The 13,302-nt window shown below is 44.1% G+C and overlaps 1 protein-coding gene across 3 annotated transcripts in view; it reads left to right on the forward strand.

Moving 5' to 3' along the window:
• The window catches only part of LPAR3 (lysophosphatidic acid receptor 3), a 52,056-nt gene extending 45,736 nt beyond the window's left edge, over window positions 1-6,320 (forward strand). For all 3 annotated transcript variants that reach the window (XM_054981680.1, XM_054981681.1, XM_054981682.1), the window contains exon 3: window positions 4,341-6,320. In XM_054981680.1, the coding sequence (XP_054837655.1) occupies window positions 4,341-4,672 (332 nt within the window). In that variant the 3' untranslated portion in view covers window positions 4,673-6,320. The remainder of the gene's footprint in view (window positions 1-4,340) is intronic.
• Window positions 6,321-13,302: the final 6,982 nt, after the last annotated feature.

Genomic DNA, 13,302 nt, shown 5'->3' on the forward strand with positions numbered 1-13,302 from the left:
TATTAAATCAAGCAATCTCATTTTGGGTCTTCCTCTTTTCCTCTGCCTTCCACCTTTCTTGGCATTGTCTTTTCCAGTGAATCTTGGTGCACAGTGTGAAATTTCTTCTCTTACACACTCATCCAGTGTAACACAGGACAAAAGGTTATCAGGCACTGATAAATGATTGTTGTGTGAATGATTTTCTTTCCTAAAGATGATTGAATGCTGTCACCTTGTTCAGTGACATAATACACCACAATTTACACAGCCATAATTCAATTTATTGTTTTCATTGCTTTGTCCAGTTCTGGGTGACTGATTGTAGCTGCCAACTTGCAGATTTTCTGAACTGTAATGTTCTCCTCTTCAGCTCCTACACACACACATGGTTTTTAGTAAGGTGTGCAATCACTATATATCAGAGTTGAAGCCTGCAGTCAGCAATTTAAAAACAGTGACTAACAGTCTTTATTCATGATTATCTCTTTCTTCTACAGCAAAATTATGCCCCCCTACCATGACACACAGCGTGTTGACTACATATAATATAGTTGAACATCTCACAATGTCTAAAATGTGGCACTTGGACATAACCTCTGCACAGGCTATTCAAGATGAGGGAAAAATTTGGTGCCAGGCTGGTTTTTGTGATTGGTTGGTGCAAGATTTGGTTTATGTGTTCATGCAGTGGGAGTACAACATTGAGCTACACATAGCTTTGATCACAAAGTGGATTTCTTATTATTCCCATTTTACTGTTAGGGCAATGGAGCTGAGAAATGGGATTCTCCAAAAAGCAGCAAGTTCATGTCTGATCTGGGATTTAATAGCTGATTCATAGCTGAATATTCTATACAGATTAATGCTTTACCAGAGTAGTATGATACAGTGTGGTCTGTATACTAGAAAAGGTCACTTTTGAAATGCATTTCAATCATTATTTTTGCTTGGCCACGGGATGCCGCTCAGTCTGCTAGAGGTGTGCTTCCCTTGTTCCATAGGCATAATTGCTGAAATACTTGTTTGGATGCTTTTGGAGAAAGGGGGAGGGGCGGGGTGAAAGCCTTCCCAAAGAGAATGCTTTTAAAATAAATGAGCAGCATTTCCTCTGAGTATCTTCTACCATCTTCCTTTTCTGTTCAGGGCTGTAATTTTCTATTTTTGTATGTCAGGCGGCAATTGTGGTTTCAGCTAAGTGCATATTGGTTTGTGAGAAGCTTCCTTGGGTTTTTTGCATTGAGAAGCACAGAATGACAAACTAGACATGTTGCTGCCGAGGGAAGCATGATGTGACCCTGGCTTAGCTCTTCTCCGTTTCTCCAATCTCCTTTTCTTCTCTTTGCCCCACCTCATCACTGTTACTTCCTCTCAGCCTCTCCTCTTGCACGGTATGATTGACGTGTGGTGGCCAGAGCAGCACGCAGGAAAGAATCCTGTGGGGGAGGGTCCAGCGGCAGGACTCCAGGGAGGCCTCTGCAAGTCTGACTGAAACAAGCTGGCCGGTTGGTGATGTCATCACAGGGCCTTGCCTGCCAGAGAGAGAAACCAGTTACTGTGCGCTTAAAGGGAAGTGGTTAAAAAGCAGCTTTGGAGATGCTGGGCAAGAGCTTTGGCGGAAGAAGGCCAAGGATAATCCAAATAGCATCCTTTTATGATTGTCAATGTGGTAGTTGTGAATGGCGTGTGCAGGTCCACATGCACAGTGTAGTCATCTCCAACTAGTGTTGCCAGCCAGCCTGGGGGAAAAAAATGTTCTGTCCCTTTAACAGTGGCTTAATGTGTGGAAATGGGCAACTGCAGCTTTTCATGGCATCCCACTAAGCCTCTATTAAAGGGGCAGGACTTTTTTCCTCCAGAACTGTTGGCAACCCCACCTCCATCTCTGCTGCACCCTTGCAGTCCCAGCCTCTGTACAGCCTTGGCAGGATTCTTCCATCAATACATGTGGAGTATGCAGCTTCATATGGTTTTTAATGTGGAGGAAGTATACAGAGGACCATTTGGAATAGTAGCCAGCTCAGCTTGCAGCTTGGAAGCTTACTGTTTATTTTATGATATTCACCAGCAAGTATAGTGGTTAGAGTGCTGGACTAGGGTCTGGGAGACACACACTGCCATGGAAGCTCACTTGGTGATCTTGGGCTAATCAACAGAACTTACCTTACAGGTAGGGGGCCTGGAGATCACTTGGAAATAGAACTGATTGCCAGATTACAGAGATCAGTCCCCCTGGAGAAAATAGCTGCTTTGGAGGGTGGAATAATCTATGGTATTATAAACCCACTGATGTCTTTCCTCTCACCAAACCCATCTTCCCCCTGGCTCCACCCCCCAAAATCTTCAGGAATTACCCAACCTGGAGTTAACAGTCCTACTCACAGGGTTGTTGTTGCAATGATAAAATGGAGAGGGGGATGATGTAAGCAGTTTTGAGTTGCAATTAGAGAGAAAAGTATGGTAGCACTATCCACAAATATAAATGCTGAATTTCAACGCAGGTGTTGAAGCAATTTGCATTAAAAAGCCTCCTAAAGCCTAATGGCTAACAACATAGAAAAACAACTAAGAACACTTTTTATAGATGGTCCTGAGGCCAGGAACAACGGGAAGATGCCCAGCTGTTGCTGCCCCCCAGCCACCCCCCCCACCCTTGGCTGTGGTAATTGGAAATTAAAGGAAGGAGGGTCTTGGGTGGAGCTGGATACGCAGTGGAGAGGTACTCAATTGCTTTCTGCCTCACTCCCACCCAAGGCTTTTTTTCAGCCAGCACCTCTTAAAAATACCCACATGACTGGTGGGTATTTGGGCCCGAAACAGCCAGGATCGGGCTGCTGCCAGGCAGAGAAGTGCTCTCCCGCATGGCAGCAGCACGTTCCAGGCCGATTTGGGCCCAAATTGGCCCCCCTGTGGAGCGTGGGAGCGCTCCTGGGCCGGCCATGGCCTGCATGATAACATCTCTTCCTGCAAGTGATGTCATTGTGTGGTCCCAGGAACGCACGCTTTGCGTGTGCGCATATGGTACCCAGTGAATTCCACCACCTCTTTTCCCATAAAAAAACACTGCCCCCACCTGTTTAACAGCCATTGGAAGTGCAAGAGGGATACGTAGCTGGAGATTTATGCAGTTATAATCTATGCTTGCATGAGTTGTACGGGGTGTAAATCAGGAACAGAATTTGTAAGACAAATTAATTTAAAACAGAATTTCTTTACCTCTAAACGCTCCACTATTCAGAACAACACCACAAAGATGTATATAGCTAAACTTCCAAGCATAACAGAGAACAGAAACTTATATCACGGTTTCTGAGTTCAGTTGAATAACTGGTTCTTGCTTGCAAAAGCTTTGTGGTGAGCCAAAGCCCACTTCTCCAATACACCAAAGTGCTGGATGTTTCCAATGCAAAAAGAATTCAGTTCCAATCATTTGGGCAACACAGATGCTAGGTTACGATCTACAGCTTATACAACACGTACAAGATGTTAAGAAGACCTCAGAAAATCTTAGCCAGTTCCTCACAAAACAGTTTCTCCCTCAACTACTAACCTTCATTCACCGACTTTTCCCCTGCTTGGTTAACAGTCAGTCTTAAACAGAATCACGCTTTTCTAAGTCTGTTGTTTCTGGTAGGCTTAGGGCCAAGCTAGAAGTGACAAATTACACTTGAATGGCAAGTGAACAGACTCACATGTATTCCTCCCTGTTCACTTGCACTCCACGTAGGAATACATGTGAGTCTGTTCACTTGTCATTCAAGTGTAATTCATCACTTCTAGCTTGGCCCTTAGAAGGGTGTAACTAGAGGTGCCAGCTCCATCTTGGAAAATTCTTGGAGATTTGAGGGCAGTACCTGAGGAGGGGTGGAGTTTGGGGAGGGGAGGAAGCTAAACAAGGATGTGATGTCATAGAGTCCATGCTGTTTAGGATTGCACTGTAAACCACCCAGTTCCTGAGGGAGGGGGGGCTTACATGGGCACAATGGAGAGTTTCTTGGTAGAGTTGCCATCTTGGGGCTTGGAAAATTACTGAAGATTTTAGGTGGTGCTTACGGAAAGCAGAATTTGGGGAGGCAGGGAGCATGGTGGGGATGCAATGCCATAGCGTCCACCCATTCAAAGTTGCTATCCCCTCTTGTCTGGAGATGAGTTGTAATTACAGTTCAACTCCAGGCCCTACCTGACAGTTGGTAACTATAGTTCCCAGCCTTCCCTCCTTTTGGACTCCCTTTGGAAGTTTCTTGGGCTTGTCTTAAACTTGTGCATTTTGAAATGTTTACATGTTGGAGAAATGCCTTAAAGATTATGCAGACATAGTTACAGTTTTATTTTTTTAACCTCTCTCTTTTTCCTTTGGATAGGTGCCTTTGTTGTGTGCTGGACTCCTGGTCTCATAGTTTTGCTCCTCGATGGCTTGAATTGTGCTCAGTGTGAGGTTCAGAATGTAAAGAGGTGGTTCCTTCTCCTGGCTCTGCTGAACTCTGTCATGAATCCGATTATTTACTCTTACAAAGATGAGGAGATGTCAAGTACCATGAGGCGGATGATTTGTTGCTCCGCTGAGGAGAAAAACCAGGAGCGACGTTCTTCCAGGATCCCTTCCACAGTGCTCAGCAGGAGCATAGATTCTTCCAGCCAATACCTAGAGAATGGCATTAGCCAGGGGACTATTTGTGGCAAAGCAAGCACATGAGCTGTTCTGGTTTTTGTCCTGAAGATGTGGGCTGCACAGTGGCAAGTGAGCCCTGAATCAGCTGAAACCACTGGACCTTGAAACTACAGAAGAATTTGTTCTCTCTGTACCAAATCCCTGATCCCAGAGTTACTTCACATCCTTGTAAATAATTGCCAGATAAAAAAACATGAACTGAAAGGGGAAAACGGAACGTAATACTTTCACTAGATGAAGAGTGAGCTTATAAATCCAGAAACACAGTACAAACCACATGTATAGAACTCCCCAAAGCCCTGGTTCTCAGCAAGGCGGTAGACCTGTGTCTGCCGCCATTTCAAACTTCACAATAGGCTTACGTGATTGAATATTTCTCCGATCCCAGTGCACAGAAACTATAAATGTCAGAGAGAAAGGATCTAAATTAGTCATCTCCCAGACATGCATCCTCTATATAGAGCAGAATTTCTTTTGTTTTGGAAGAGTATTCAGTCATGACAATACCCACTTTCAGTCTGAAATGGTATAGTCCCCACACAGGTATACCACCTTGGCATCGGAGCTGCAGCCTGATCCTAATCATACCTGCTTGGAGGTCAGCCCCATTTTGTACACTGGGACTTGTTCCAAGAGTATGCTTGGGAATAGACCCTATTGAACATGGTGTGAATTGTTTCTGATTGCATAGAATGAGGCTTCTATGGATGTTTTTCAACAAAATGTGTTGATGAAGATTTTTCAGGATGTAAGTTAGGCCTGGAGGGGTTAAATATGTCCCATTTGAAAAAACAAAATCAGTGTAATGATTTCTGTGCATGCCACCTTCCTTTTCAAATGGGATAGTTGAAATCATTTCTGAAATACATTTAAGCATGTAACAGGCATTCATTTGGCCTCCTGATAACAAGTTATTCAATGTATATACAGCTGCTGTGGCTTATTAATGGGGACAAAACTGTTACCCAGAAAGGAAGAAGCAAGTCCCTCCAGCCACGTGAGCTAAAGGAGGCTCTGTGGGGGTTGATGGCAGTGTTTTGACGCCTCTCGGCTTAAAACCACTATAAAGCTTCCTGCCTGCCTTACTAACCTAAGATCATCAGAAGCTTGGTTATTAAATTAAACTTCCATTCATTGGCTTTTTAGAAGTATTAGTAGATTTTATGATAAAAGTGACTGGGGAAAAGCAAAAAGGATTGTTTGTGTACTTATGGTTTATGGATCTAAATCCTTTCAGGTTGGTACTGGAACTCTGAAAAGACTTCTGCAAAGGCATGGGATTGTATATAATTTTATTTCCATTTTTTAAAAATCCCTACTCAATATGCACCAAATAATTTTCACACTGTACATTTTAAGTGTTTTCATCACCTGCACACTGCGTGTGAGATCAGGGGTATATGTAGTATGATGGCCTGGTATTTTAAAATAAATGCTCTGTGTGTAAATTTTGGGCACCTCATTGCTTGGGGACCATCTTGAGATACTGAGGTGCTTTTAGAAGTGGCCTGGTCTTGAGATTCTTGTCCAAAGTGCTTTCAGATAAAGATTTGCAGCCTCCCTAAGGATTAGAAATACCATTGCTTATTTGCATGAACTAATTTACTCAAATGCATGTATATTTTAAATTATGCATTCCCTGGTGCTGAGAACTAGTAAAATGTTATGCCAAGAGAGAGACTTTGTGTTCCTATGTCCCCCATATCAAAACAAAACCCACATTGCTTAACTCTGGCCTGATGCATGCATAAGCATGCTTAGTCAATTCCAACAATGTCTCTCTTTGTGGAATGAGCTTGCAGCCAAGTGCATGGAATGCAAATGGCTACCTGTGTTATCACAAATGCCTGATAAACAACACCAATGCATATAATACCAACACTGACCAGCACTTGATATCATCTCTCCTGGGGCCAATTGGCAAACACAGGGGCTATAACGAGGGGGCATTGTTCGTGATGCACCAGTGTGTTGCAGTTCTGGTTTGGCCCAGTTTGTAAACTTAAGTTGAGAGTTGTGCATGCTTGTGCAAATGATCCCTCCAGAGATCATGATTCTGTGTTGCACCTAACTGCAGCGTGGTCTCCTTCTACTCAGTTGTAGCATTGGCATATGCCAGCTAAACAGCAACCAAGAACTGTCTACGTCCATGCTTCATGATAGAAAGCAGGTAGTTGTGTTTCAAGTGAATACAGGTATATGAAAAATACACTGCTTTCATATAACAACTAGAATACTTCTACATTTATCCTGTTAGGGCAAAAGGGCAGATCCACAGGGCTGTTTCATGTTGGGGACACAGCAAGAAGACAATGGAAGAACCCCCCTCCTACGTAGAATTACCAACCTCCATGTGGGGCCTGGAGTTCTCCTGAACTGCAACTGATCTCCAGACTACAGAAATCAATTCATCCTTGCTGAGCTCTCCCCCAGTCTCCACCCTCATGATCTCTGGAGTTGGGAGCTCAGATTACAGAACTCAGTGTCATGTGTGGCTTCAGGATTGGCATGGCTTCTATATAGGATTGCCAACAGTCCTGAAGAAAAATGTCCTGTCCCTTTAACAGCAGTTTAATGTATGGAATGGACATGGCTTTTCATGGCAGGGAGGTATACAACATCACTTGGTAAATAGCATTCTATTAAATCTCTGTTAAAGGGACAGGACATTTTTCTCCAGGCCTATTGGCAACTAGCATGCAGATGGCCTATGCAAAAAAGGATACTCCGTGCCTGTTTCTGATTTAGCACCTTAGATCTGAACCAATAGCACAAGAGACTGCAGTTGGAATTCTCATACAAATGTAGCAGTGTTTTAATATTCCACCTTTATTAATTAGTGGTGTTTTTAAAAAAATCTACTTTTACTAAATAAATCCAATGAATAAAGGTTTGTGATATTCAAGAAAAACCTTGCAGTGATGAAAAGATTTGCATTAATTCAGCGTCACTCATTTGTGCAAGGCCTACTGCTTAGGTGTGGTCTATTGAAAGCTTTGGGAAAGGGAACTTTTTGTTTGCTGAGGTGATAGCATTGTAAAAATACCAGACTGAAGTACTGCTTTGCTACTTGATGCCACGTAAGAACTATGCTTGTAATATTTGCTGCTGCAAACTTTGTGAAATAATGCCAAAGGGGACTGAAGTGGGGAACAAACGAACATTACTTAACTGAACAAGAATTGAACTCCTACAAGAACTGCTCTAAAAATGGCTGCTGCCCTCTGTTTCAGTTCTTGGCTGGTATTCCCCAAAACAGCGTCTCTCGATCACCTGTTCATGAAGGACCTGTGGTACATACTAGCATTAGAGAACTAAAGGTGGTGCCTTGCTGGGCAATAAAATGGCACCTCAAACTAACGTAATGTGTAGAAAGCTATGAGAAAATGCTGTGTTCATACTGCTGCAACAAATAGCTTTATTGTTGTTTTATATTTCTGGAAGCCTCAATTGTTTTTAACTGGCCAAACCACACACCCCCAGCCAGCTCCCCCATGACCCTCAATGCCACTTACAAAGGTAATGAAACAATAATAAAGAACAATAACTAAAACCACCATTATTACACAAGGAAATCAATAAAATTAAAATAGCATTAAGAAAATTGCAATTGAGGCTTGTTAGTTTTTTAAAAAATACTAATAGTGCAGGTCTGATAAATCCTCAATCACCTCTTGTTTTTGAGGAGGTCCAAATTTAGTAAGAGCAGTCATGATGGGGAGGTGTGTTTTACCTCTTGAGCCAAGCTATTTTGCTAATCCAAACTGCCCCCCTTGTGTGTTAGGGTTGTCAACTGAGAGCTAAGCTACAAGTGACGCCTGCCACAGGTTGGACACTTGTCAGCTTCCCTCAAGTTTTGAATGGGAAGTGTAGGCATCCTGGTCTTGCAGCTGTAATGGAGAGCCAGTCTATAAAACCAGGACGCCTACATTTCCCATCAAAACTTGAGGTAAGCTGACAAGTGTCCAACCTGTGTAAGACGTCACTTGTAGCTTGGCTCTCTGTGTTGGGAAATTCCTAGAAATTTGGTGGAAGAACCTGGAAAAGGCAGAGTTTTGAGGAGGGAGCTCAGTGGAGTATATTGCCATAAAGTCCACCCTCTGAAACTGACATTTTCTCCCGGGAAACTGATCACTGTAAATTGGAGATCAGTTGTCATTTTAGAAGAACTCCAGGCACTGTCTGGAGGTTGGCAATTATATGGGTAGAAAGTGCAGGTTTGGCTCTAAGCCTTCCTGAATGCAGAAGGACTTGCTTTGCAGTAAACAGCTGTAGCATTGGGGTTCAGGAGTGGGAACCGCTTCTAGGCATACTTTTCATTATGGAAGTCTTATTTAGGGAAAACCCACCCTGTGTTCTTAAGGGTGTTTTCATATGACCATTGCTGCATACGGGAGCAACAATAAATCATCTCCATGGAGATCTAGTGCTGTAGTCTAATCAAGAATGGCTTTATTTACTAGAAACCATAACTTGTATGTTATTTCTAATCAGTGCTGATGTGTAGGTTTCTGTGGCCTGTCCTGCTATTCCCCCTCACTGCACCACATATTCTTGTGTACCCCTAGCCCTGTTCCTAAGGGCTATGTTTGTGAGTGTATCTCTGCTCCACCAAGACCTTACTGTTAAAGAGGGTGATGATGAGCCTGTATAGCAAGTAGATGGTGGCAAGGTAGTTTTCCAGTGACAGGCAAGGGGTTTATCTTTAATCGCTGAGCAAGGAGTGTGGCTTGCTGGATAGAGTCATGCTGGTACTTTTCTGAGTTTGTCCTAGATACCACTTTGAACCAAAAGGATAGCCTTGTTTTTCTAGAGTCATTAGTTCTGTATGAAAATGAGATCTGCTGTTATTGCACTAGCCCTCCTATGTCTCCTATGTCAGAATGAGACAAAGGCAAAGAACCAACAGAGAAAAGTCAGATGGACTGTATTCATGGCATATCTGATTTTTCATTTAAAAATATCTAGTGCATCTATCTCTTGTCATCTTGCCATTGCAGATCTTTAAATTCTAGTCTTTCCTACACGTACAACGTCCTAATGATGGGTCTATAACTGAACCGCAGAGCACATGTAGAAATCCTTAGTTCATTCCTGGCATCTCCCATTAAAAATCTGCACTATGAGGCTTTGGGACTGTTGCAAGGGTTATAAGATAATTAATGCAAAGCACTTTGATCATCGAAAGCTCAATATGAATGCTAAATAGTACTATACAACATAAATGATTTAAGAAAGTTGCTCCATGGGATGCAGAATGAGAATTCCCTTCCCTTCATTGCAGCAGAAACGGTGACTGGTTCTGTATTTGTAAACAGAATGTCTGGCTTACTCCTAATATAAGCGATTGCATCATCCTTGTTTAGCTGAAAAATACAAATATATATCCCCTATATAAATCTGCCTCCCAATGCTGAATTGTACATACAGGTTCTAAAGGTAAGTTGCTTTACAAAGAATAAAACTGAAACCGTTTAAGTATTCAAGAAGCAATACTTTTTCAGGATGTCAATTTAGGGGTTGCAATATGGACTGCTCAGGCTGCCCTGGCAACCATCATCTAAAAATGACAACCTTTTGATGAATGCTCTTCCCTTCTGCAGCCCTGTGGCAAAATCACAGCCCACCACCTTTTGGCTTGTCCAGTTTTTCAGGGCTATACAAGGAAATACTGGTCTTGATTGGACAAAGCATTCAAATTAATGGCTTCTCCATTCTAGCATTCCATCAGAATCTACTCTTTTGTGGCAAGGATTTGATGTCCTAACTGCAGGTGGGCAATCAGTTTTGTTTGCTTTCCTATGCAAAGTGCATTTGCTTAGCAGAGGAAAGGATATGGCTATTTTCTGCTTGGAGATAGATCAAGATGGGAAGCTGTGTTTGTCTGTAGCAGTAGAAAAGAGCAAGAGTCCAGTAGCACCTATAAGACTGACAAAATTTGTGGTAGGGTCAGGGCTGGATCTACGGGGGGGCAGGGGGGTAGTCTGCCCCTGGCGCTGGGAGCAGCTCCCAGCTGCCGGAGCACTCAGGCGGCAGTGCGGGCAGCCTCACAGCCCCCACGCTGCCTTTTGCCTGCCCTGCAGGGCAGGGGGTGCGCAGCAAGCCGGACGGCCCCTGTCCTGCGGGGAGGCGAATGGCGTGGGCGGCCTCGCAGCCCCCCGCGCTGCTCCCTGTACTGCGGCTGCCCCCTGTACTGCGGCGCAGGCGAAAGCAACGCGGGCGGCCTCGCAGCCCCCCGCGCTGCTCCCTGTACTGCGGCTGCCCCCTGTACAAGCCGGCTGCCCCCTGTACTGCGGTGCAGGCGAAAGCAGCACGGGGAGCCGCGCTGCCTCTTGGAGGGCAGGGGGTGCCCGGCAAACCGGCTACCCCCTGTCCTGTGGGGAAGCGAATGCTGTGGGCAGCCTCGCAGCCCCCCGCACTGCTTTCACCTGCCCTGGAGGGCAGGGGGTGTGCAGCAAGCTGGCTGCCCCCTGTCCTGCGGAGCAGGCGAAAGCAGCGCTGGTGGCTGCGAGGCCGCCCGCGCCATTCACCTGCGGGGAGGCGAATGGGGTGGGCGGCTTCTCAGCCCCACACGCTGTCTCCATCAGCCCTGCGTGATGATGTCACCAAAGTGACATCATCACGCAGCGTGGGGAGCGCGTGCGCGTGAGGCAGTAAGCCAAGGGTTGCCCCAGGCATGGGCAACCCTGGATCCGGTGCTAGGGTATGAGCTTTCATGATCCCCAGCTCACTTCTTCAGATACCTGAAAATATTTCATTGGTCTTGTAGGTGCTACTGGACTCTTGCTCTTTTCTATTTTCTGCTTGTTCTAGTTTTCTACTTGGAAGGTAGTTTAGTTTGTGGGACCATTCTGCTACAAATATAGCTCATACAGACCAAACAATTCAACCTGAATATCTGGCCTATATTCCATAACATTATGGGCAGAGGGATTCTCTCCCAGAGTTCAAGTTGGTAAAAATCAACATAGGTCTTGTAACTTTAAATGGAGATAGATTTATTTCCCCATCCCCATGTAGGAGGGGTTTGTTGTACAATTACTCAACTGACTGAGAGCAGGGGGCAGATCTCTATGATAAATACACTTCTGTATTCATCAGGCAGTGTTATACAGAAGTTGGCCATGCCTTCGCTAGGCAGCAGCCCCAAGCAATTCATTCTTGGAATTCTGTCCCATTGATTGAATTCTGTGGGACTTGCTGAGAAATTAATGTGATTTGTATCAAACTATAAGTATGAATTTTGGGCATTGACGTATTCTCAGTCTGCCACTTACTAAGGCTGTTGCCTCCTTTTGCATAATAAATTTTACTGGAGGACTCTGCTTTTTCTGTATGCCATTGTTTTCTCTTTCTTTGTCTTTTGAGTTTGCCAGAAGTAAATCCTCTCCAAATGCCTCTTCTGAAAACAGCGCAAAGCGAAGATTTTGTGATGTTGGCCCCACTGTCCCTTCTCACTTGATTGATGTTCTGATATACATGCAAAATTTATGCATGAATTTCTCTCTGTTAAGTGAAAAGAAACAGCCCAAGCAAAACTCCCGAGTTCAGTTACCTGAAACTTCACAAAGGCTTTTGCTTAGGCTCCTGTTTGGCTTTACGTCATCATTAACCAGGCACGGTTTTGGAACTTGCTGCATCCTTTTGCTAGCACTGCGTGTTTATGGACATTGTTTGGGCATGGCTATTAATCACATGCTGCGTACAATAGAACCACTAGTGGGTTTGCCGCTTTACAGGCAAATAATGTGAAGCAGGAACTGGATTTCTAAGAAGGCAATCTAATCAACCACTTGGAGCAGCTGTACTTATATACCCTACTTTCCCCCAGTTAGTTCACAGAAAGTAAAGAACTGCTAACGTTGAACTGAGCCAAACTTCCCTGTATTTATAACACACAGTGTGACACACTCACTTGGGAACTGCAGAGTTACCTTCTACTCAACTGGGTGAATTTCAGAGGTAGCCTTACAGATTTCTGGGATTTGGGGAGAGGAGGTAGTCCTGTTAGTCTGCTGTGGCGAAATAACAGTCTTGTGTCTCCTTGGAGATGAACACATTCATTGTGTAAGGTTCTGGAAGCCAGAGCCACAAATTGAGCCATCACAAGTCTTTTTGTTGTTTTGGTTACAGGATTTAGTATCCTTTGGATGAGAGAGCTCTACAGGCTTCTGGTGTCTGTAATATCTTCTCAATTTACAGATATAGAAGGAGAGCATGTTAGGAGCAAGTAGCTGCCTGAAAATGGAAAGCAGCACCATGCGAGGGACATAATGCCAGATGGGTAGTCCTGTTGCTCTGTAGCAGCAACATTAAATGTGTCTTGCGGCACCTAAAAAAATTTATTCCAGCATAAATTTTCATGAGTCAGAACTCCTATTTTCAGTTCACCTTCCATGCATCCGATTAAGTGAGCTCATGCAAGTTCATTCTGGAATACATTTTGTTAGTCTTCAATGTGCCACTGGACTCAGCAAAAGGGAGAACATGCTACTGAACTCACAGGTGTTTGCCATAGTTCATCTTACAGTTCAGCCAGGTCTCTCTCTCACACTGCATGAATCCTTCCATTGAACACTCTTGCTTACATGTTGCACAATCCACACCTCCTCCTTTATCTTTTCTAACTGTGTGTTTGTCCCTCATAACATCCT

Source organism: Eublepharis macularius, chromosome 5 (genome assembly GCF_028583425.1).
Source record: "Eublepharis macularius isolate TG4126 chromosome 5, MPM_Emac_v1.0, whole genome shotgun sequence".
Lineage (NCBI taxonomy): Eukaryota > Metazoa > Chordata > Lepidosauria > Squamata > Eublepharidae > Eublepharis > Eublepharis macularius.